The sequence below is a fragment of the Bos indicus x Bos taurus genome, chromosome X (genome assembly GCF_003369695.1).
Source record: "Bos indicus x Bos taurus breed Angus x Brahman F1 hybrid chromosome X, Bos_hybrid_MaternalHap_v2.0, whole genome shotgun sequence".
NCBI classification, from domain to species: domain Eukaryota; kingdom Metazoa; phylum Chordata; class Mammalia; order Artiodactyla; family Bovidae; genus Bos; species Bos indicus x Bos taurus.
This window is the reverse complement of record NC_040105.1, coordinates 141,117,184-141,142,246: the sequence shown is the minus strand read 5'-3', so window position 1 is coordinate 141,142,246 and position 25,063 is coordinate 141,117,184. Positions and strand designations below refer to the sequence as shown.

Sequence of the window (25,063 nt, the reverse complement as noted above, 5' to 3'; positions counted from 1 at the left end):
ATACTTTCCTAATCTGGTATCCTTTAGTATGTCATTTAAAACTCTTTTGCTTGTAAGTCACAAAACAAATGAATAAAAACGATCTCAAATAGACTTGAGGATAAAAAGAAATTTACTGAATCATATAACTAAAAAGTCCAGGTTCTGGTTACTTTGGTTTGAGGCATAGCCAAGTCTTGGAACTCTATGTCATTAAGAACCAGTCTTTCTCCATCTCTCTATACTGCTTTCCATCACGTTGGCTTCATTTCCAGGCTCCACAAATCAAGATATGTACAATGGCTGCCAGCACTATCAGGCCTATGTTCTCAAAGGCTAATTTTCCTTCGAAAGGCTTCCCTGGTGGCTCAAACGGTGAAGAATCTGCCCACAATTTGGGAGACCCAAGTTCGATCCCTGGGTGGGGAAGATCCCCTGGAGAAGGGCATGGCTACCCACTCCAGTATTTTTGCCTGGGGAATCCCATGGACAGAGGAGCTTGGCGGGCTATACAGTCCATGGGGTCGCAAAGAGTCTGGCACAACTGAGCAACTTATCACTTTCACTTTCCCTTTGAAAAGGTCGGTTCTCTTCCCTGATAGTTCAAATAAAAATTCTGAGTCTCTCATTGGCTTGAATTGGATTCTGTGTCCATCCCTGAACCTACCTCTGTGGCCACAAGGAGAAACTTCTTTAGTTGGCCAGGTTTGAGTCACATGCCCAGCCCTGGAGCTTGGGATGATGTCAATACCACTCAGCTTGCCTGGAATGAAAGTCAGGGAGAGGTGATCCTCCTGAGGAAAACTGAAGTGATTTTACCAAAGAAAGGTGAACGAGTGGAAGATAGAATAGCTGTCCACTGCATTTTGTCAGTGTCCTGTCAAATCCTACATCTACTTATGGTTGTTCTTGTACTTTCAAACTAAAATCTTTTCAAAATTTTAACATTAAGGTCTCCAAAGACAGTCCTTTCACTCTACTCTGGCATTTTGTCAACACCTTTGGCTTGGAAAAAAAACAAGGTGGAAAGAGAAAGAAACCGTCTTGATTTATTCTACTTTGTCTTTACCAAAGAGAATTCCATAATTTAAATCTGCATTCAAAGTCTGGCTTCCATAAAACGTTTTCTTCTCAGAATAGACTGATACAATCTTCATAAAATAGTTATTAATAACTTGAATCATAAAAGTATTTGACTTGCATCAGAACAAATTTGTTCACAAGTAACATGCAGGATGAGGGTAACATCCTTTCCCTCCCCTCCAATCCTCTGACTGATGACATCATCTTGTATATAGAAAATCCAAGGAATCTATTAAAAGACTATGACAGCTAGAGAATAAGTTCACTAGGATTGTGAGATAAAATATCAGCACAAAAAAATTGATTGTCTTTCTCTGCACTAGTGGTGAACAATTTAAAAATGAAATTGACATAACAATTCCATTTATAATAGAATAAAAAAGAATAAAATATTTAGGAACAGATTAACAAAACAAGTGTAAGACTTACACACTGAAAACTACATAATATTGTTGGAATAATATATAATGGAAATAACCCCAATGTCCACCAACTAATGAATGGATAAACAAAATATAACGTATCTATACAGTGGAATATTATTCAGGCATAAAAGGAATGAAATACTGATCCATGCCACAGCATGGATGAATCTCAAAACATTATGCTAAAAGAGCCAAACAAAAGGTCACATGCTTGATTCCATTTATATGATGTATCCAGAATAGGCAAATCCATAAAGATACAATACATCTGTGGTTGCCAAGGGCTGGAAGGAAGGGGAATGGAGAGCGTCTTTTAATAGGGATGAGAATATCTATCCACATATCACTTATCTATCTATCTATCTATCCATTTATCCATCTATATATAGAGGAAGAGAAATTTCTGGGTCATATGGTAATTTTATGTTTAACTTTTTGAGGAACTGTCAGACTGTTTTCCAAAGCAGTTGCACCATTTTACAGTCCCACCAGCAAAGTATGAGGGTTCCAACTTCTTTATATCCTTGCCAACACTTTTATTATTTTTTTCTTATTATAGCCATCCCACTGGGAGTGCAGTGGCATCTTATCATGTTTTTTTAAAATATATATTTCTTCAGCTGCTCTGGGTCTTAGTTGCAGAATGTGGGATCTAGTTTCCTCTCCAGGAATCGAACCCAGGCCCCCTGCATTAGGAGCTCGAAGTCTTAGCCACTGAACCACCAGAGAAGTCCCCTTATCGTGGTTTTGATTTGTATTTTGCATTTCCCTGATGACTAAGGACAGAGAGCATTTTTTTTCTTCTGCTCATTGGCCATTTGTATATTTTCTTTGGAGAGGTGTCTATTTAGATCCTGTGCTCATTTTTAGTTTGGTTGTCTTTCTACTCTCCATTTGTTAGGATTATTTATACACCTTTATCAAATACAAGATTTGCCAAAATCTTTGGAGCAAGTTGTGAACTCAGGAAGTGTGAGTCTTCCAACTTTGTTCTTCTTTAAAAAAATTTTTTTTTTTTTAGCTTTTCTGCATACCTTTAATTTCCATGTAAATTTTTTGACCTGCCTGTCAATTTCTGCAAGAAAGATTCTATTTCAATGGTTGCTTTAGAGTTTATAGCAGGTTTTCTCAATCTCAAAATTGTTGAATTTTTGGTCCACGTAATTCTTCATTTCAGGGACCATCCTGTGCATTTGGAATGTTTGGCAGCATCGCTGGCCTCTACCCAGTGTACATCAGTAGTACCCTCTTCAGTTGCGGAAACCAAAAATGTCTCCAGACATTCCAAAATGTCTTCCAGGGGTCAAAATCACCCCTGATTGAGAACCACTGGTTTAGAGTATATATCTTTAACATCATTATCTACCTTTAAGTTATATCATACCACTTTACATATTGTATATGAACCTTACCACAGAACCATATGTTTAGCTTCTCCCCTGTGGGTTTTTCTGCTATTGTTATCATACATTTTACTGATTCATATATCATAAGCTGCTCAACACATTGTTATTATTTTATTTAAACAGTAAACTATTTTTAAAGAGATTTCAGTAATAAGAAAAAAATTATTATATATTTAATTATGTAGTTATCATATATTTTATACTGACAACCTCTACCATTTGAGTTGTTTAGACCATTTATATACTATGTGATTATTAATTTGGTTGTATTTAAATCTACTATCTTGCCATTTGTTTTCTGTTGGTCCCATCTGTTTATTGTTCTCCCTTTCTTGTTTTTCTGTCTTCCATTGGAATTAATTGTTTTTAAAATGATTCTACTTTATTGACTTATTAGCTATTATTGCTTCATTTATTTCTTGTGTGTGTGTTTTTAGACATTGCTTTAGGGTTTCATTGTAGAAATCCTTAATTTATCACTCTCTACCTTCAAGTCATATTATACCAATTCATGTATAGTATAGGAACTTTACAGCAATTAACTTCCATTTCATCTTTGTGCTATTTATCATACATTTTTCTTCTATGTATGTTATAAACACCACACTTCATTGTTATAACTATTAGTTTGCTTTAACATGTATCATTTTTTTGTTCTTAACATGACTTTTAATAGCTAAATAGCATTATGTACTATCCAGAGTATGGATGCATCAAAATTTATTTAATCAATTCCAAATTGTGCATTAAGGTTGTTACTTATTTTTCCTTGATATTAAAAATTATAAATATCAATGAACATTCTTGTGCTAAAATCCCTTTGCGCAGTTCTGATTATTCCTTTAGGATACTTTTTGTGGCCAAAAAAAATATATACACAACATAAAATTTGCCATCTTAACTATTTTTAAGTGTAGAGTCCAGTACTGTTCAGTGAATTCACATTTTTGTGAAACAGATCTCCAAAACTTTTTAATCTTACAAATCTGAAACTTTGTACCCATTAAACAGCAACTCTTCTTTTCCCCTTCCTCCCAGCCTCTGGTTAACAAACATTCTACTTTGTCTCTATGAATTTAGATACCTCATATAAGTGGAATTATACAGTATTTGTCTTCATGTGGCCGGCTTATTTCACCTAGCATAGTGTCCTCAAGGTTCATCCATGTTGTAACATATGACAGAATTTCCTCCCTTTTAAGGCTGAATAATAATAGATGGGGAAACAGTGTCAGACTTTATTTTTGGGGGGCTCCAAAATCACTGCAGATGGTGACTGCAGCCATGAAATTAAAAGACGCTTACTCCTTGGAAGGAAAGTTATGACCAACCTAGATAGCATATTCAAAAGCAGAGACATTACTTTGCCAACAAAGCTCCGTCTAGTCAAGGCTATGGTTTTTCCAGTGGTCATGTATGGATGTGAGAGTTGAAGTGTGAAGAAGGCTGAGTGCCAAAGAATTGATGCTTTTGAACTGTGGTGTTGGAGAAGACTCTTGAGAGTGTCTTGGACTGCAAAGAGATCCAACCAGTCCATTCTGAAGGAGATCAGCCCTGGGTGTTCTTTGAAAGGAATGATGCTAAAGCTGAAACTCCAGTACTTTGGCCAGCTCATGCGAAGAGTTGACTCATTGCAAAAGACACTCTGATGCTGGGAGGGATTAGGGGCAGGAGGAGAAGGGGATGACAGAGGATGAGATGGCTGGATGGCATCACCGACTCGATGGATGTAAGTCTGAGTGAACTCCAGGAGTTGGTGATGGACAGGGAGGCCTGGCATGCTGTGATTCACGGGGTCGCAAAGAGTCGGACATGACTGAGCGACTGAACTGAACTGAATATTCCATTGTATGCATATTCCACGTTTTGTTAACCCATTCATATGTTGATGAATATTTGGGCTGTTTCTACCTTTTGGCCATTATGGATAATGCTCCTATGAACATGGGTGAACAAATATCAAGACTCTGCTTTCAATTCTTTGGGGTGCACACCCAGAAGTGGGACTGTTGGATCATATGGTAGTTCTACTTTTAATTTTTAAAGGAACATCCGTATAATTTTCCATAGCAGTTGCACCATTTTACAGCCCCTTCAACAGTACACAAAGGTTCCAATTTCTCCACGCCCTTATCATCATGTTATTTTATGTTTTGTGATAGTAGCCATGCTAATGAGTGTGAGGCAGCTCATAGATCTGTGTTTCATTAGGGTTGATGCCTAGAGTTTTATTTTGTTCCGTTGATTGGGCCATGTTTCTCTGTTTCTTGTAATTTTTTGCTGGGCTTTGGGCATTTGAAAAACAACCACTTCTCCCAATTTTTAAGCGCTAGCTTCTTGCAAGGGAAGACGTTCTCCAAGCTTCGCTGCTCAAAGTTCTGAAACCTCTCAAACCTTTTCCGATCTCTTGCTCTCCCTGGTGTCTGCTTGCAGAACTACAGTCCTAACATGCTCTTAATTCTATACTCCTGCTGCTGTCACTTCAGTCGTGTCCGACTCTATGCGACCCGAGACGGCAGCCCACCAGGCTCTCCCGTCCCTTGGATTCTCCAGGCAAGAACACTGGAGTGGGTTGCCATTTAATTCTCCAGTGCATGAAAGTGAAACGTGAAAGTGAAGTCGCTCAGTCGTGTCCAACTCTTAGCGACCCCATGGACTGCAGCCCACCAGGTTCCTCCGTCCATGGGATTTGCCAAGCAAGAGTACTGGAGTGGGGTGCCATTGACTTCTCTGTCTTTATTCTCAGTGACTTTCAAATCTATTTTCATGCATTCCTGTCTGACTCTTTGCGACCCTATGGACTTTGGCCTCCAGGCTCCCCTGTCTATGTGATTCTCTGCACAAGAATACTTAGGTGGGTTGCCATGCCACCTCCAGGGAATCTTCCCAGTCCAGGGATCAAACCCACATCTTTTATGTCTCCTGCATTTGCAGGCAGGTTCTTTACCACTAGCTCCACCTGAGAAGCCCAAACCTGCTCTCAGTGGCTTCCAAAGCGTGGTGCTGGTCCCATCAGTGTTCTGAATGAGACAAGACAGACACTAGTCCCTCTGGCAGTCCCAAACAAGTCAGAATGTTGGACATATGTTCCTTTTTTATTCCTTCTGGGGGGAGGTGCTCTGGTTTGGAGGTTTTCCTCCAGGTTACTCTGTACTATGCTACACAGAGGGAGTGACATGAACGAGTAACCAAAATGCATGAATTTTCCTACTCTTTCACTGGAATCCCTCTTGGTTTTATAAGGGCCTAGTTGCTGTAGCTTCTCCGCTGGTCTCTAGAGTTTTCACAGAGGTATTCTGGTCTGTGTATTACTGTTAACTCAGTGTAACTCAGTGTCTCTGTGGGGAAAGGAGGGTCTGTAACTTCCTAGTCCACCATCTTGTTACCTTTGCCCGTATTTTAAATCAGGTTTTCTAAATCATTCAGTTGTAGAAGTTCATTATATATTCTGCATACTAACCCCTTATCAGATTTATAAATATTTCTCCCTTTCCATGAGGATTCCTTTTCAATCTGTGTTTTTAATGTGTCCTTTAATGCAAAGATTGTGCCCTTTAATGCAAAGATGTTTTAAATTTTGACATAGTGCAATTTATATATGTTTAAAAATTTGATGCCTGCATTTTTTGGTGGCAAATCCAAGAAATCATTGCTAAATCCATTCTTTTACTTTTAAATTATTTGCGTTTTTATATTTAAAGTGTGTTTCTTGCAGGCAAGTTCTAATTGGGCCTTGGTTTTAAGTCCACTCTCTTGAGAACCTCTGACTTAACTGGGGCACAACTTCAGTGGCGTATGTGCCCCGTGTATTCTTTTTCTCCTCTTGCCTTTGTTGGTTTTATCAGCATTTGCTCTCTATTGTTATTTTAGGGTTGCTTTATCTACACTAGATTGTTAATATTATTTTAAGTCAATTTTATCTTAAGGATTTAAATAATAAGAAAAAATCATATATATGTATATCTCATTGTAATAATTTCTAGTGTTCTTTATTCCTTTGTAGAAATCTACATTTCCATCTTATCATTTTCCTTCTGCCTGAAGAAATCCCTTTAACACTTACAGTATGAGTCAGCTAATAATGCCTTATTTCAGTTTTGTATATCTGAATAAGTATTTCACTTTCTTTCTTGATATTGTTAAAAATAAGACAACGGGTCACAAATGGAGTCACTTATGCTAAGTCTCACATCACCAAACAAAACTTAACTACAGTTTCAGCTTTCCCAAAAATGGAATCTGAAACCAATCAGTCAGGAATTACCTGATCACTACTAGTAAGGCAATTTCTCTGATAGACCCCTGCTATCCCCTAAAGGAGTGACCTTGCCACAGTGAATCTTCTAGCATAATTTCCTTGCTCTTGTTCCCTTTTGCCTATAAAAATCTTTCATTTTGTACAGTTCCTGGAAATGCCTTTCTACTAGATGGGATGCTCTCCGATTCATGGATCACTGAATAAAGCCAATAAGATCTTTAATTTTTACTGAGTAAAAATTGTTTTTTAACAATATTTTCACTGGGCAAAATTCTAGGTTGACAATCATTTTTTAATTTCAAGACTTTAAAGGTTTTGCTCCTCTGTCATCTTACATGATTTCTGATATGAAATTTACTATCATCCTTTTATGTAACATGCCTTGTTCTGGTTGCTTTTAAGATTTTCTCAGGGAATTCCCTAGTGGTCCAGTGGTTACAGCTCAGTACTTTCACTGTTGTGACAACACTCCGGTTGAAACCATGGTCAGGGAACTAAGATCCTTCCTGCGAGCTGCAAAGTGGGATGAAAAAAAAAAAGATTTTCTCTCTCACTCATGAACAAATTTAATCATATATGCCTTGGTGTAGTGTTCTTTAATATTTTGTGTGCTTGAGGTTCTTTGAGCTTCTTGGATCTGTGGGTTCATAGCTTTCATGAACTTTTGGAAAGTTTTTCACCATTTTCTGTACTCCCTTTGAGAACTCCAATTACACAAATACAGTTTTACCATAGCTCAGTGATGCTTTGTTCATTTTTTTGGATGCTTTTTCTTCTGAGTGTGTCATTTTGGATAGTTTCCATTGCTATATTTTCAAGTTTACTATTTTTTTCTTCTTCAATGTCTAATTTACTGTTAGTCCCATTCAGTATATTTTTATTTCAAATTGCATAGTTCTCAATTTCACAGATTTTATTTCTTTTTATATTATACATGTCTTCACGACTTTTGAACATACAGAGTTATAGTGATAACAATTTTAGTAGCTATAACAACTGTTTTAATGCCCTTGTCTGCTAATTCCAACATCTCAGTTGTTTTGGGGCTGCTTTTGATGGGTTGAATTTTTTTTTTCATCTCATTATGACTTAAGTTTTCCTGCTTCTTTGCATGCCTAGCCATTTTTTATTAGATAACCAACACTGAGAATTTTAACTTGGTGAGTACTAGTTGTCTCTGTAATCCTACAATTATTGAAGCTTTTTCCTCAGAGACACTTAAGTCATTACATGGAAACAGTTAAATCCTTTAGGAGCTTGCTTTTATGATATTTTAGGTGGGTTGAGAGCAGTGTTCAGTTTGAGTCTAAATATCCTCCACCACCTAGGCCACAACCTCAGTATTCTACCCAATGTTGCATGAATTGTGAGATTACTACCAGTCTGGCTAAGGGAACAGGCACTATTTCCATGTCTATTTGTGTTCTAATCCTTTTTTGTGATTAATTCCTTAGCTTTGAGTAGTTTTTTCACATGTGAGCACATCAATACTTGAGAGGACTCTCTGAAGGTCTCTGAAGTTATATACATATATATATGTATATAGTCTTGCTCTTGCCTGGAAAATCCCATGGATGGAGGAGCCTGGTGGGCTGCAGTCCATGCAGTTGCTAAGAGTTGGACACGACTGAGCGACTTCACTTTCATGCATTGGATAAAGACATGGCAACCCACTCCAGTGTTCTTGCCTGGAGAATCCCAGGGAGGGGGGAGCCTGGTGGGCTGCCGTCTATGGGGTTGCACAGAATAGGACATGACTGAAATGACTTAGCAGCAGCAGCAGCAGCAGCAGCAGTCTTACTCTGTCTTGCAAATACTGGCTGCCTTAGTGTCCCCCAGATTCTTCACTCCCTCTCCTCAACTCATGGAGTTTTTCTGCTTCTACCTGATTCTCTCTCCTCATAGTATGTCCTGGAAACTCTTTCCAGACAGTATGCTGAGCAAACATAGGGATCACCTCATTTGTTTCCCATTTCTGAGGAATCACTGTCCTTCATTACTTAAGGTCCAGTGACTTGAAAACTGTTATTTCATATCTGGTGTCCATTTGTAAAAATGTAGTAATCTTTTTGTAATAAGAGAGTAAATCCAGTCTCTACTGTACCATCTTGGCCGGTAGCAAAAATCTATCTCCTTTTTTGTTAAATTTTATTTCAAAGTATTTCAGTCAGGCTTCCATTAAAGTAGTAGGACTACTCTGCGTGTATGTGTACATGTGCACACATGTGAGTGTGCATGTGAGTGTATGTGTGTTTTTAAGGCATTCGTTATAGAGATTTTACCTTACACAATTATGAGAACTAGTTAAGAAGTCTCTGTAAGGCTCCTATCTTCACATCTGATGCTGGAACTTGAAGTCCACAGTGCAGATAGTCAGGAAGGCAAGATGGAGGTAGATATGAAGTACGGGAAAGAACAGAAACAAAGTGGACCTCACGAGCAGGAGCTAGCATTCCCAAGGATGAACTGAAACTTGTGTCACGTCAGTTCTTGTTTCCTCTGACCTTAATGGAATGTGTATCTTGTAGAGGCCAAGACACTGTCACAAAACTAAACTCTCACACCTGACCCAGGACTCAGAAAAGTGAAAGGAGAATTGAGGGGAAGGTCGGACAGTTTCAAACCCAGTTGCTGTCTTGCGCCACTGAAGTCAGTCAGCAGAAAAAAAAACAATGTGTTCAAGCTACAAAATGGCTACTGTTTCCCTTCAGTCCTCCAAGTCCCGCACAATAATCTCTCCTGTGTCCCACCCTAGCTGGGAACATAAAGGAAAAGGAATTCTGGGAAATGTAGCTGAACCTGAACAAATTAACCCATTACCAATCTACTATGAAGTATTTTATAATTTAAGTCATTTCAGTGAATGAAGTATTTTCTCCCTTTCTAGTTATCCTCATTTGTTCCTAATACAAAGAAAATTTAACTTTTAAATATTTACTTTGGGGACTTCTCTGGTGGTCCAGTGGCTAAGACTCTGTGCTCCCAGTGCAGGGGGCCCAGGTTTGATCCCTGGTAGGGGAAATAGATCCCACATGCCACAGCTAAGAGGTCACATGGTACAACTAAAGAATTGGCATGTCACAAGTAAAGATCCTGCATGCTGCAAATAAGACCTGGCACAGCCAAATAAATAAATAGATATTTTAAAATAAATAAACAAATGAGTGAATAAATATTTATCCAGAAACCTTGATGATGTCATCAATCGTATTAGTATTTATTAGTGTCTCTTGGATTTTCTGGGTATACACTCACACCAGAAAAAGTTATGATTTTTTTCAATATTTATTGTACTAAATCATTTTATTCCTTTATTGCATTGATTAGAATAAGAATATGTGGAAGAATAATTATAATAGCATTCCTGTGTAATTCTTGGTTATCTTGGAAATGTTTTTAGTGTTTCATTCTTCAGAATGATATTTGTTGTTTGTTTTTAGTAAGGAGCCTTTAGGTAGGTCTTTCTATTCCTCTTTTACCTTGTGTTTTTATTAGGGATAGTTACTGGATTTTATGAAAGCAATTAAAGTATATTACTAATATGACCCATGATGTTTTTCTTTAATTCACTTTGTTACGAATTACGAGTACAGGTTTATTTATACTGAACCACCTTTGTATTCCTTGAATATATCTAAAATGATAATAATGGATTATACAATATTTTCAACACTAAATCAGTTCAGAATTAACTGCAACTAACAGAAAGCCTAATTAAAAATAGCCTGTTAACCATAAAGACACTGAATTATTCAGCAACAGTGGAAGTCTGGAGCAGGTGTTTCCAAGGCCTTTGAGAGGCTGAATAAACTCATCAAGGACCCAGCGCTCTCACTTTTCCATACTGCCATTAGAAGTGTGCTCTAATAAAGTCAAATCCCTTTTTCAATGTTTGACTGCTGACAGCTTTTAAGCTTCACCCTCCCTCTTCCCTTTGTGCCTCGCATCTTGGTAAGTTGGTAAGAAAGCCTGGGTTCTCCTTTGTTTGGCACCAGCCATAGATTCAAACCCCTGGGCCCCAACTCATGGACAAAAACCTTCACTCCAGCCCACCTCTCCCCAGACAACCATAAAAATCCCCAGCCAGGGCTTCCCAGGTGGCACTAGTGGTAAAGAATCTGCTGGCCAACGCAGGAGATGCTGGTTTGATCCCTGGGTCATGAAGGTCCCCTGGAGAAGGAAATGGCAACCCACTCCAGTATTAAGAAAAGAAAAGAAAGAAAAAACCCCAAGCCAGTCTTTCTTTCCTTCCTCTCTCATATCATTTCAGATCAGTTTGAGATGCCTGCCCTGGTTGCCCCAGAAAGCCTCATTATGTAAGCAATTTCAGTGTTGACATCAAAACCAAATTTGGGGTGGGGGTCCATGCTGTCTCTGTAGGGTGTCCACAGTCAGTACTGTGAGCAGAATGCTGAGACAATGATCACCACCACCAGGGGTGTGTCTTCTCTTGCTCTAGCTTGCTAACTGACTCTGATGCCTGCTGGCTAGCTTGCCCTTTGAGTTGTGCTCCTTTGTGTTACATTGGCTGAGTCCTACAGAGCTGTGTTATAGATTTAACTAAGTCAGAAGTTTTAATAATTAATTGGCATTTAGAAGTATGGGATCAGAGCCCTCTTTAAAGTGAATGACCCTGGGTTGTGTGTCTTGGCCCAGACCTATCTGTGTGTCTTAGAATGAATCATCTGTCTTGATTCCAGCCTAAGCTGTGACTAATGCTGTTGTTGAGTTGCTAAGTTGTGTTTGACTCTGCGACCCCATGAACTGTAGCCCACCAGGTTCCTCTGTCCATGGGATTTCCCAGGCAAGAATACTGGAATGGGTTGTCACTTCCTTCTCCAGGGGCTCTTCCTTACCCAGAGAAGCCATATATATAAAATCATACATCAATGTGAATCAGTCATAATTATAATTATAAAATTATATAATTATAAAAGAAGAGAAGCGAAAGGCAAAGGAAAAAGGGAAAGATATACACAGCTGAATGCAGAGTTCCAAAGAACAGCAAGGAGAAATAAGAAAGCCTTCTTAAGTGAACAATGCAAAGAAATAGCAAAAAACATAGAATGGGTAAGATTAGAGATCTCTTTAGGAAAACTGGAGATACCAAGGGAACATTTTATGCAAAGATGGACACAATAAAGGACACAAACAGCAAGGTCCTAACAGAAGCAGAACAGATTAAAAAGAGGTGGCAAGAATACAAAGAAGAACTATACAAAAAAGATCTTAATGACCCAGATATCCACGACGGTGCAGTCACTCACTTAGAGCCAGACATCCTGAAGTGTGAACTCATGTGGGCCTTAGGAAGCATTACTATGAACAAAGCTAGTGAAGGTAATGGAATTCCTTCCAGCTGAGCTATTTCAAATCCTAAAAGAAGATGCTGTTAAAGTGCTGCACTCAATATATCAGCAAATTTGGAAAACTCAACAGTGACTACAGGACTGGAAAAGGTCAGTTTTCATTTCAATTCCAAAGAAAGGCAATGCCAAAGAATGTTCAAACCACTGTACAATTGCTCTCATTTCACATGCTAGCAAGGTAATGTTCAAAATCCTTCAAGCTAGGCTTCAACAGTACATGAACTAAGAACTTCCAGATGTATAAGGTAGATATAGAAAAGGCAAGGAACCAGAGATCACATTGCCGACATTTGTTGGATCATAGAAAAAGCAAGAGGGTTCCAGAAAAACATCTGTTTTATTTACTATGCTAAAGCCTTTGACTGTGTGGATCACAACAAACTGTAGAAAATTTTTAAAGAGATGGGAATGCCAAACCACCTTACCTGCCTCCTGAGACACCTGTATTCAGGTCAAGAAGCAACAGAACGGGACATGGAACAACGGACTGGTTCCAAATAGGGAAAGGAGTACGTCAAGGCTGTATATTGTCACCCTGCTTATTTAACCTATATGCAGAGTACATCATGCGAATGCTGGGCTGGATGAAGCACAAGGAAGAAATATCAATAACCTCAGATATGCAGATGATACCACTCTAATGGAAGAAAGCAAAGAGGAACTAAAGAGCCTGTTGATGAGGGTGAAAGAGGAGAGTGAAAAAGCTGGCTTAAAACTCAACATTCAAAAACCTAAGATCATGGCATCCAGTCACATCACTTCATGGCAAATAGAAGGGGAAAAAGTGATAGCAGTGACAGACTTTATTTTCTTGGGCTCCAAAACCACTGCAGATGGTGACTGCAGCCACGAAATTAAAAGATGCTTGTTCCATGGAAGAGAAGCTATGACAAACCTAGACAGCATATTCAAAAGCAGAGACATCACTTTGCTGACAAAGGTCCATATAGTCAAAAAGCTATGGTTTTCCAGTAGTCATGTACGGATGTGAGAGTTGAATCATAAAGAAGACTGAGCGCCAAAGAATTGATGCTTTTGAACTATGGTGATGGAGAAGACTCTTGAGAGTTCCTTGGACAGCAAGGAGATCAAACTATTTAATCCTAAAGGAAATCAACCCTGAATATTCATTGGAAGGACTGATGCTGAAGCTGAAACTCCAATACTTTGGCCACATAATGAGAAGAACTGATTCATTGGAAAAGACCCTGATGCTGGGAAAGATTGAAGGCAGGAGAAGAAGGGAATGACAGAGGATAAGATGGTTGGATGGCATCACCGACTCAATGGACATGAGTTTGAGCAAACTCCGGGTGATAGTGAAGGACAGGGAAGCCTGGAATGCTGCAGTCCAAGAGATTGCAAAGAGTTAGACATGACTTAGCGACTGAACAACAACAATAATTAAGACTGGTTCACGTCAGTGTATGGCAGAGACCAACACAATACTGTAAAGCAATTATCCACCAAGGGAAAAAAATATGTTATATAAGTCTTAAGTGAATAAAGAAAAATGTTTAACTTTTAGTATTAACTATTAAAAACTTTCAAGTGAAAAAAGAATGAATGATGCCCCACAGTAGATTTTTGTAGCCTCAGTGCTGTGGTCCCGCCCATTAAGGTTTCCGTACTCAAAATTCTTGAAACTACTGACTCTGTCCAAGCAAATGGTAGATATTTTTCTGTAACAGATTTGACTAATACATTCTGTTCAGTCTCTATTTCAAAAGTCTCTCAACTGTAGTTTGCCTTCACCTCCTAAGGTACATGATACACTTTACCTGGTTATCTATGGAGCACATCAACAGTCTTGCCATCGCACACAATCTTTGCAAAATGATCTTAACTGCATCCAGCTTTCTCCAGGGGCACAGATATGGCTTTATACTCCTGACATCCTCTTCTGAGGCTACTCACTGCTGCTGCTGCTGCTGCTGTTGCTAAGTCGCTTCAGTCATGTCCGACTCTGTGCGACCCCATAGATGGAAGCCCACTAGGCTCCTCTGTCCCTGGGATTCTCCAGGCAAGAATACTAGAGTAGGTTGCCATTTCCTTCTCCAATGAATGAAAGTGAAAAGTGAAAGTGAAGTTGCTCAGTCGTGCCTGACTCTTAGCAACCCCATGGACTGCAGCCTACCAGGCTCCTCCATCCATGGGATTTCCCAGGCAAGAGTACTGGAGTGGGGTACCATTGCCTTCTCCGAGGCTGTTCACTAGGCACATTTATTCAGGATGAACACAATCACATAGGGAGCTCAAAAAGGGGGCTAGGCCATTGCCTCACAAACAGTGCAAGACCCCACTACCTCTGTAAATTCCTGAAAATTATTTGGTAAACGGAGGACCCCTCCATACCTGACACTGTCAAGAAATAGTTACGAATTCTCAACTTCCAGTGTTAAAACAAGCCCAGTATCTTTTAGGCCTTTTGGGTTCTGGCGGTTACGTACTCCTTATTTACAATTTTTCCTTTAGCCCATTTATGCAATTATTTGCAAATCAGCCCACCTTGAATGGAGCCCCTTCCAACAAAGGCTCTAGATTCTGTCAAAATTGCAATACAACAGCCACTCTCATTAGCGCCCCTTGGCTAGACTCCTTTCACAAAGAGAAGCTTTAGCAACCTTCTCTCATGCCTCCTGGCTCCTCTGTCCATGGGATTTCCCAGACAGGAATACTGGAGTGGTTTGCCATTTCTTTTTCCAGGGCATCTTCCCTACCCAGGGATCAAACCCGTGTCTCCTGCTTGGCAGATGGATTCTTTACTGCTGAGCCACCTGGGAAGCCCTCAGGCCACAAAGAGTGCCATAATCAACTTCAGTTAAATGAAGTGTCATACACTTTTGTCATCACTCAAACATTGGGGTGAATTATCATGAAGAGTCTGACTTCGCTTTTTTATGTTTGCGGACAGCTTTTAGGCCTCAACCCTCCCTCTCCCCTTGTACCCCCTCATCTGGGAAAGCTAAGAAGAAAGCCTCAGTGCTTTCTCCCTTGGTGATGGCAAGAGTTTCAAACCACAAGCCCCCACCTGCATGCAGGAACTGTCACCACAGCCCCAACTCTAACTACAACTAAAATCCCCAGCCAGTCTTGCTTTGCTCTCTCAAGCCATTTTTGGACCAACTCGGGAAGTCTGGCTGTTCTCCCCAGAAAGCTCCTTAATGGAATAAACATTTTCAAACCCTCTTACTGTGCATGTGATGTCATCAGTCTGGACATCTGGACCAAATTTGGGATGGAGGCTCACCCTACATGATGGTCACAACATATGTCTGCCATGTCTCCCCTCCTGGTCTCAAAGTAACTGCTGCAGCTGCAAACAACACAACCCCATCCTGGCATCCTAAGGATGAGGGCTCGTGGAAAAAGGTTTTCACTTTATTGGTCCTCTATCTAATCACAAAGGAAAATCTTTCCCTGAAACTCCCAGCAAATTTCCTGATATATCTCACTGACTAGCACAGGGTTACATGTCCACCCCTAAGTCAATCACAAGACCCTGCCCAGGGTTCATACGCCACTGAATAAGCAATGTAGAGGTTCTGTTAGCAAGGAAGAAAGTAGGGTTTGCTGTCCTAGGAATGTTGACACTGTCCATTTTCAGATATGTAGGATTTTTGCAAATGGGTCAGTATATTTATACAATATTAACTTGCACACTATTTTTCTGATTGGCTATTAGCTTTATCAGCTTCACAAAATGAACTGGGGAGCTGCCCATGTTTTTCTATGGTGTGGAATATATATCTTTAACTTACAATATGCATCTTTAATATACTTTTAAGAGTTATTATACTCCTTCATATATAATACAAGAATCTCACAACAAGGAATTGTTCTTGGATATGAACCAAAAGTAACATATAAATGTTGGTCCAATCTCTTTGCAGCTATATTTATAAATGAGATGGGTCAATAGTAATCTTTTTGGTACTATATTTTTGTCATCAGATATTATATAATAATGGCTATACAAAATGATCTGGGGGAGTTTTTCATATTTTTCTATGGTTGAAATGGCATACATCATAATTACCTGGTTGTTGCAAAGAGTCAAACATGACTGAGCAACTGAACTGAACTGAACTGAAAGGTTAAATAGGAATTAACACAGAAGCATTTTTGTGCTTTTAATAACTGACTATACTATAACTGTGTATTTATAAATTGGAGTGCCCTGAGACTCAGTCCTCTATTTTCTATTCTCCTCTCTTCCTAGGAGATCTCATTCAAGTCCTTGGTTATTAAGTACCATCGATTTCTTCCCTGCGCTCCAAACCTGTATATCCCAGAAGGCCTGCTTGATATCTCTAGTCTGGTCACTAAAAGACATCACAAACCACATCTCTGAAACAACTGCTCAAACTTAAAAACTAGGGGTCATCCTTGTCTCCTTTTTTTCCTCTTAATCTTTACAACCCCCATCCAAACAATCTATAATATCTCTCAATTTTACTTTCAAAAAGTGACTCTATATGCGTTCAATAGCTACAAGTTAAGGGAAGGAAAATGTATGGATCTTAAGTTTAAGAGAGATGTCTAGGTTGGGAATACTTCGACTTGTGGTGGATGCAAGTAGTATTTTAAAGTATAGAGAGGATTCCCTGGTGGTCCCGTGGTTAAGACTGTGCACTTCCACTGCAGGTGATGTGGATTTGATCTCTGGTCAGAGAACTAAGATCCCACATAAGATCCCATATGCCCCACAGTGTGGCCAAAAATAACAATAAAATAAAATAAATTAGAAAAAATAAAATTGTGCAATTGGGCCAAGATGGCAGAGTAGAAAGACCCTGAGCTCATCTCCTCTCACAGGCACATCAAAATTACAATGATTTAACAGAACACCTATCAATGAAAAAGCCCAGAACCTACAAGAAAAGATAATCTACAACTAAAGATATAAATAAGAAATCACAACAAGAGGGGTATGAAGGGTGAAGTCCAATATAGTCAAGTCTCATCCCCCTAAGTGGTGACCCACAAAAGGGAGAATAATTATAACTGCAAAGGTTCTCCCCAAGGAGTGAGAGGTCTGAGCCCAACATTGGACACCCCAGTCCAGGGGTCCTGCATGGGGAAAGATGATTCCCTAGAAGGTTTGGCTTTGAAGGCCAGCTGCGCTCAATTTCCAAAGACAAAGAGGACTGGAGGAAATAGACTCCACTCTTAAAGTGTGCACCCAAATCTTATATGCTCCGGGACCCAGGGCAGAAGCACTAATTTGAAAGAAGCCTTGGTCAGACCTACCTGCTGATCTGGATAATCTCCTGGAGAGACAAGAGGCAACTATATCTCACCCTGGGGACACAGACACTGGTGGCAGCCATTTCCGAGAGCTCTTTCTACCATGTGGACGCTGGTGCTGGCAAGCACCATTTTGGAATCCTCCCTCTAGCTTATTAGCTTCAGGACCCAGCCCCACTCATGCCCAACAGCCCATAGGCACCAGTACTGGGATACCTCTGGCCAAGCAACTAACTGTGAGGGGGCACAGCCCTATGCACTAGCAGACAGGTTGCCTTAAGATCCTCTGAGCCCACAGCTACCCTTAGACTAGGCCCTGTCCATGAGAGGGCCCAGAAACAGGCCCCACACACCAGTGCACATGTAATAGATCAGGGACCATCAGGTTCCTGTGGCCAAAGATAGTGGGACACAGCTCTACCCAACAGTGGGCAGACACCAGCCCCAGAATCCCAGGCCCTGCCCAGCAGCAAGCCTGTTCTAGACTTTCCCTCCAGCATGCGGACACTAGCTCCGTGAAAATCACAGCCCCCCAACCTATGTACCCAAGTCACACACCAGCAGGCCAGCTCCAGCCCTAGTACTAGATGGGCCCAGGCCCTGCCCACCAGCAAGCCTCCTCTAGCCTCAAGACAAGCCTCACCCCTCACAGGTGAACACCAGCCCCAGGAAAACCATAGTCCTGAAGCCTACAGACCCAGATCAATCACCATCAGGACACAACCAGCACTAGAATCGACTGGGCCCTGGTCCCACCCACAAGCAGGTCAATATAAGCTTCAAGACACTCTGGGTCTTGCTGCCAGCTGTGTCAGGAACCAATTCTGGGACCCCCCCCACCCCCCCAACTCCCCCCCCATCCCCCCACTCCCTCCCCCCCCAGCCAAGGCCCTGTAGACAGATCCCAGGACCTGGCTTTACCTACCAACAGACTGGCACTAGATCTGGCTAGTAAACAAATGGGACCTGCTGCTGCTGCTGCTGCTAAGTCGCTTCAGTCGTGTCCGGCTCTGTGCGACCCCATAGATGGAAGCCCACCAGGCTCCCCCGTCCCTGGGATTCTCCAGGCAAGAACACTGGGGTGGGTTGCCATTTCCTTCTCCAAAGAATTAAAGTGAAAAGTGAAAGGGAAGTCGCTCAGTCGTGTCCGACTCTTAGCGACCCCATGGACTGCAGCCCACCAGGCTCCTCCATCCGCGGGATTCTCCAGGCAAGAGTACTGGAGTGGGGTGCCACTGCCTTCTCCAAATGGGACCTAATTAAATTTAAAAACTTTTGCACAGCAAAGGAAATCATTGACAAAATGAAAAGACAGGCTACTGAATGGGAGAAAATATTTGCAAATGATATGATCAATAAGGGGTTAATATCCAAAATATATAAATAGCTCATACAACTCAACATCAAAAAACAACCCATTCAAAAAATAGGCATAAGACCTAAATAGTTTCTCCAGAGATGACATATAGGTGGCAAACAGACACATGAAAGGATGCTCAACAGTGCTCATCATCAGAGAAATGTAAATCAAAACCATGAGCTACCACCTCACACCTGTCAGAATGGCCATTGTCAAAAAGGCCACAAATAAGAATGTGGAGGAAAGGGAACTGGGGTACATTGTTAGTGGGAATGTAAATTGGTGCAGCTACTATGGAAAATAGTATGGATGTTTCTCCAAAAACTAAAAATAGAACTACCAAACGATCCAGCAATTCCATTTCTTGGTATATATCCAAAGAAAATGAAAACACTAATTCAAAAATTGACATGCACCTCAATGTTCATAGCAGCATTACCTACAATTATTTACAATAGCCAAGATATGGAAGCAACCTAAGTGTCCATCAACAGACAAACTGATAAAGAAGATCTGAGCTACACACACACACACACACACACACACACACACAATGGAATACTACACAGCCAGAAGAAAGAATGAAATTCTGTCATCTGCAACAACGTAGGTGGACCTGGAGGACAGTATGCTTAGTAAAATCAGTCAGAGAAAGTAAAATACTGTATATTGTCATTTATATCTAAAAAACCTGAAAACTAAGACAAGATAGTCAATGTAAAAAAAAGAAATAGATTCACAGATACAGACAACAAACTAGTGATTACCAGTGGTGAGAGGGAAGGGGGAAAGGCAAGATAGGAGTAGGGGATTAAGACGTACCAATTATTATGTATAAAATAAATAAGCTACAAGGATATATTTATTGTCCAGCACAGGGAACATAGCCAATATTTGATAACCATAAATGGAATATAATCTATAAAAATGTTGAAGGACTATGTTATATACCTGAAACTAATATCATATTATAAATCAACTCTCTCTCTACATATATGTGCATATATATAACCAGACAGGATCTGGGGCTGCAACTGGGCATAGACTGTTAAAACTATCACCCCACCATTACCACTATTATGATAGTATAAAGATGACTTAATTCATAGACATAACATAAATTAACTTATATGGTAGTGAGTTTCTTATCCTGCTGCTGCTGCTGCTATGCAATAAGAATGAACATATTCTAAACATTTTCATCTTCACAACCTTATAAGGTAGATCCTACCTATATTCCCATTTTACAGCTGATGGGGTTGAAGTCCAGAGAAAATAAAATAACAGTATAGGAGTGAATAAGCCCATTCAAGGAGAACATATAGAATGAAGAGGAGGGGTCTGAAGACAAAACTGGGAAAATACTAACTTTGGAGCCGTGGGCAGAGAAGAACAAACAGTTGAAAGAAACAGAAAGATAAGCCAGAGGGACAGGAGGAGCATCAGAAGAATTTGATGTCACAGAAAGCAAGATAGGATAGAGTGAGTGCCAAGGAGGGAATGGTCAAAAGACTCAAAGCCTACTGAAAAAAATCACATAAAAACTATCAAAGTATCCACTTGCTTTTGTAGTGAGATAGTGACTATTGGTGACCTTATCAGAGATTTTTCACTAAAGTTTTTGTAGGGTGAAAACCAAAGTGCAGCAGGTTGAACGGTAAAGGGAGCATCGCGAAGTGGACCTAGGATGGACTATTCTAATGAGAAGAAAGAAAGTCCAGGACGCAGGTTAGAGGGAGGAAATTATTCCAAGCACATAGGGAACCTGAACAGGCTTACTGTCTGGGAGAAAAATACCCAGTAGCACAGGGGTGGTGCAGCCCGGCTGAGATGCAGGAAATACGGGGGGTGGGGGGAGGGGTGGGAAGACGTAGTGAAGTCCCTGAAAAAAAGGAATAGGAGGAACTGGGATCTAGAGCTTGAAGATAGGGTTCAGCAAGGAAAACCAAGGGGCTTCATGGCTCAACCACTTGATTTTGACTAGCCGAAGTCCAAGGCTGTCTGCTTTAGGATTAGGGAAGAGTATAGACAGCTTGAAACCTTGTAGAAAATGTGAGATAACGGCTGACGTAAAGCGAGAGGGCGCTGAACCAAAAGACCCCACCCCAACCGCCGACCCCCGCGCCCGGCCCACTGAAATGACTCCCAGATTCGAAATTCTTTAGTATCCAGGTGCTTTAGAATCTCTTGGGAACGCGAATTCACTGTGCGGGACACTGCAGTCACCAGCCAGCCCGCGCTGTAGGGGGCAGTGTGCCAAGGCAGGTGCATCGGCGGTGGATCCAGGAACAGGCGCCCCACTTCCCGTCCTACAGGAGGCGCCATGCCGAGGACGAGGGTTCCCACCATGCCTTGCAGCCTCACTCGAAGCCCACAGTTTTGATGCGTCACGCGGTGTGAGGCCTCACACCACTCTTCGTTAGGGGACTCGTGGGTGTGAGGGGAAGGAGGCGAAAGAGGCCAGGACTGAGCTAGGGCTGAAGGAGGACTGAGTGAGGAGCCGAGAGGCGGATCGGTTTAGCGGCCATCTCTCACCAGAGCTGCTGCATCTCCGCAGACTAGGCCGCGGAGGTCATGGCCTTGGACGGCGAAGATCCCAGGAGCGGTTTTCGCCACAGAGACGTAGTTACATTCATCAACCAAGAAGTACTCGGTAACGGCGGCGGCCCAGATTTCTACATGACCTACCGCTCGCGGCCCTGGAATGAGATCGAGGACGAGCTGCAGTCCGTCTTGGCCGACATACATGTACCTCTCAACCTCAAGAGGGCCTGTGCCTGGAGCGCGCTGGCCTTGAGCGTGCGGGTGGCCACGAGGCAGCGAGAGCAGCAGGCCCGCCGCGTCCAGCGGCTGCAGGAGCAGGTGGAGGAGCGCGAGACGGCCACCTGGGCCCTGGCCTCGCAGCTGCAGCGTCTGCGCGAGGAGCGTAAGCAGGTGGTCATGCAGTTGCGCCGCACGCGCCAAGACCTGCAACAGGCGCTGAGCGAGCGCGAGGCCCTGCGCGGGCAGCTGCTGCAGGCCCAGAGAGCAGTCAGCTCTCGATCCCCGCAGCTCCGGGCTGACACGTGGCCCGTGACCGCTGAGGAGCGCAACAAGTTGCTGGTCGCGACCTCGCAGCGAAGGCGGCTGGAGGCCCAGAGGGAGGAGGCGCAGTATGCTTTGGCAGGCGGTGTGCAGTACGTGCAGGGGGCCCAGGGTCCCTGGGCCCAGGTTGCTCAACCCCCAGCTCCCATGCCATGCCCCAGGCACACGCCATACCCCATGCCATTCCCATACCCACCACCTCCCCCACCTAGGGTACTCTCAGAAGCCGAAGGAGCCGCCGCCACAGCAGCAGCATGCGCGGCCCCCCAGATGCCTGCTCCGGTGATGTGTGCACCTGCTATGTGGCCTGTAGTTGTGTCCCAGGAAGAGGTAGCCCTGCCGTGGTACCAGAGGGTCGAAGGCCGAGGGGAAGGTCCCCACTTCGGAAACCCCGAGGGGCACTTCCAAGTTGACCCAATGTATCAACAGTCTCAGGATCGGATGCCCAGGACTCCAGATGGTAAGAAAGCCTTTGAACCCTAGGAAGAGGGATCCTCAGGAGGAGGGATTGGGACTGCCTAAGGTACAGAATGGGATTAACTTTTCCTGATGTTTGGCTTGCGATGAATGCAAAAACTCTAGATACTAACTGAGGTGGGAAGTCTTGCCCCAAAGAAGCTCCTCACTGGATTCAGGGATGTAGAAAAAGAATGGAGACATATTCTAAAGAGAAATCAATTTCTGGAGGTCCCCTTCTGATCAAAAAATTTTATTTACATCATAGAAAATTTGAAAATCCATAAAACAAAAATTTTCATTATCCTACCAATGACCCATAACCATTTTAACACAACAATATGTTTCTCCATATGGATCTCTTCCCCTACTTTCATATTATACATGTATACATGTGTATTGTTTCAAAGAAAGATGAGATTCTAATGAATATGTTAATTTTTAAAGGAAAATTTCTCCAATGGCATTTAAATTCACAGGTGGTAGACTTGATGGCTGCTACCGATTGGTTGACACCTTAAGGTATATGGGCTGATGTGATTAAACATTCGTTTTCTCCTTCCTATATTCTTCTTAGCCCCTCTCTCCCATGATACCAGGTCTTTGGCTGAGAATAACTGTGCTTTTAGAACATAAGATACGTTTTATTCTAGGAACACTGCTTTTCCTTGAGAATACTATCGTTATGCTGTATACTGCAGCCACGTTCATATTTGTTCCTTGATTTGTTTTTATAACATTCATTGGTTTGGGCCTGTTCTTTGTGTCTCTAAACTCCAGGATCTTCATCTGAGGCTGAAGGAAGTCCAGCTCCCTATGTGTGAATCACCACGAAATGCCCTTCCAGCTCTCAGCAGCCTTCGCCTCAGTGAGATCTCAGCTGGCTGGAGCAGAAAAAAAGAATGAAGAATCAGAGGAAAGAAGACATTCTGACACACATCTTGTAGCAAGGGAGGGCAGACAAGATTTTGTTAAGCTTAATGAATGACAAAGTTTCAAAGAGGGGTGGGAGTGTAGTAGTAGATTTTAGGGATTTAGCAGGTTTGTCAAATTGCATTCATTAATTCATTGAACAAGCAGTTATTGCCTAGCATGTACTAGTAATTACTACTGTATGTTGTTATCTGGTGCACACATTTTAACTCAATTGGATGCAAGAGGCTACATGACAGGAGAGAGCCTAATTTGGCATATCAATTATATCAGGTATGACTTCTTTGCCTTACATATAGTGTGGCCTTTAAGTAAATCCAATTGAAATAAAGTCAAGATTCATTTCTACAATTCTGGGAGCAAAATCAGACTTTCATGGAAGAATTGGAATGACTGAACTGCTCATCACATTAATCCCAGTGGAAATAAATGAGCAGGGGCATATATGGGGAATGTAGCCTCACAAAAGTACAAGCAGTACTTTTCTCATACTCCTGCTGATTCCCCCCTGAGAAGGGCAACTTTTCCTGGTTTTCTAAAAGACCACTGGGTTGTCTTGCTACACACTTAAGCCCTCAGCCTCAGGCTGCTCCCATCCCAAGCCCTTTTTCAGTCAAGAGTAGATGAAGAATAACATGTATTTTCTAGGACAGGCATTGTGCTATGAACTGTGCTTTCTTGAACTAAATTAAAAATAGAACTGGACTGGGATGCCCCTGGGTCCTTCTCTTCCACTTGGTGTCTTCAGGTGCTCTGCTTCCCTGAGGCAGCTGCTGCAAGCCAGGGGGAGCCAGGGTCCACCCAGGGGCTGGAGGTCAGTTCAGGCTCCAGTCTGAACAAGAGGCGTCCTCAAGTTCCTCCAAGAGATTCCAGCTCACCAGGCTCAGCATTTGTCAGAGGTTTTCTGCTTCTAACTAGTAATAGAGTGTTCACTTACCTGCTGTGTCTTCTGTGCTGTGTGTACCGAGGGGCAGGTTTGCTCAGAAGTGGTGTTTTAAACCTGCCTCTTCCCTCCATCCCACTGAGGTGACTAGAGAATTCCATCTCATTCACTATGGAAGGGCCCCTCCTCTTCCTGTGAGTTACTCAAGAACTGGGGGGAGGGACTTCCGTGGGGTCTTCAGTCCATTGTGATTGTGCCTGCTCCCCTCACTGTCTGTGTCCTTGAAGGTGCGCTTCTCTGCTAGTCCTGGGCCCGTGGGGCAGGAGAGGAGAGGAGAGGTGAGGTGAGGAGGGGGCTTCTGCCTAGGCTGGGATGTGTCCAGCCTCCCTATCTGCACCAAGAAGCCATTTCCCTGAGGCCCTGTCTCCCAGAAGTGCCTTGAGCAGAAATTTCTGCCCTGCAGGGCTCTCTCCCCTCCTTCCTATGCACAGTCCCGTCAAGGTGCTCAGGATTCTGGAGAAGAGCCAGGCTTAGCCAGTTGGCTAATGTGGCAAATGTTTCCAGAGGCAAAAGGGGT

At 42.0% G+C, this 25,063-nt stretch overlaps 1 protein-coding gene across 7 annotated transcripts in view; it reads left to right on the top strand.

Annotated features, from left to right (window-relative positions):
* ATP1B4 (ATPase Na+/K+ transporting family member beta 4) overlaps positions 1-24,308 on the top strand; it is a 47,106-nt gene extending 22,798 nt beyond the window's left edge. For 2 of the 7 annotated variants that reach the window (XM_027534106.1, XM_027534107.1), the window contains exon 7: positions 23,451-24,308. In XM_027534106.1, coding sequence (XP_027389907.1) covers positions 23,451-23,576 — 126 coding nt within the window. In that variant the 3' untranslated portion in view covers positions 23,577-24,308. Of the gene's footprint in view, positions 1-16,742; positions 16,900-23,450 lie in introns of those variants that run through there. The other 5 variants (XM_027534104.1, XM_027534097.1, XM_027534100.1 and 2 more) reach the window with 4 other exon arrangements.
* The last annotated feature ends 755 nt before the right edge of the window (positions 24,309-25,063 follow it).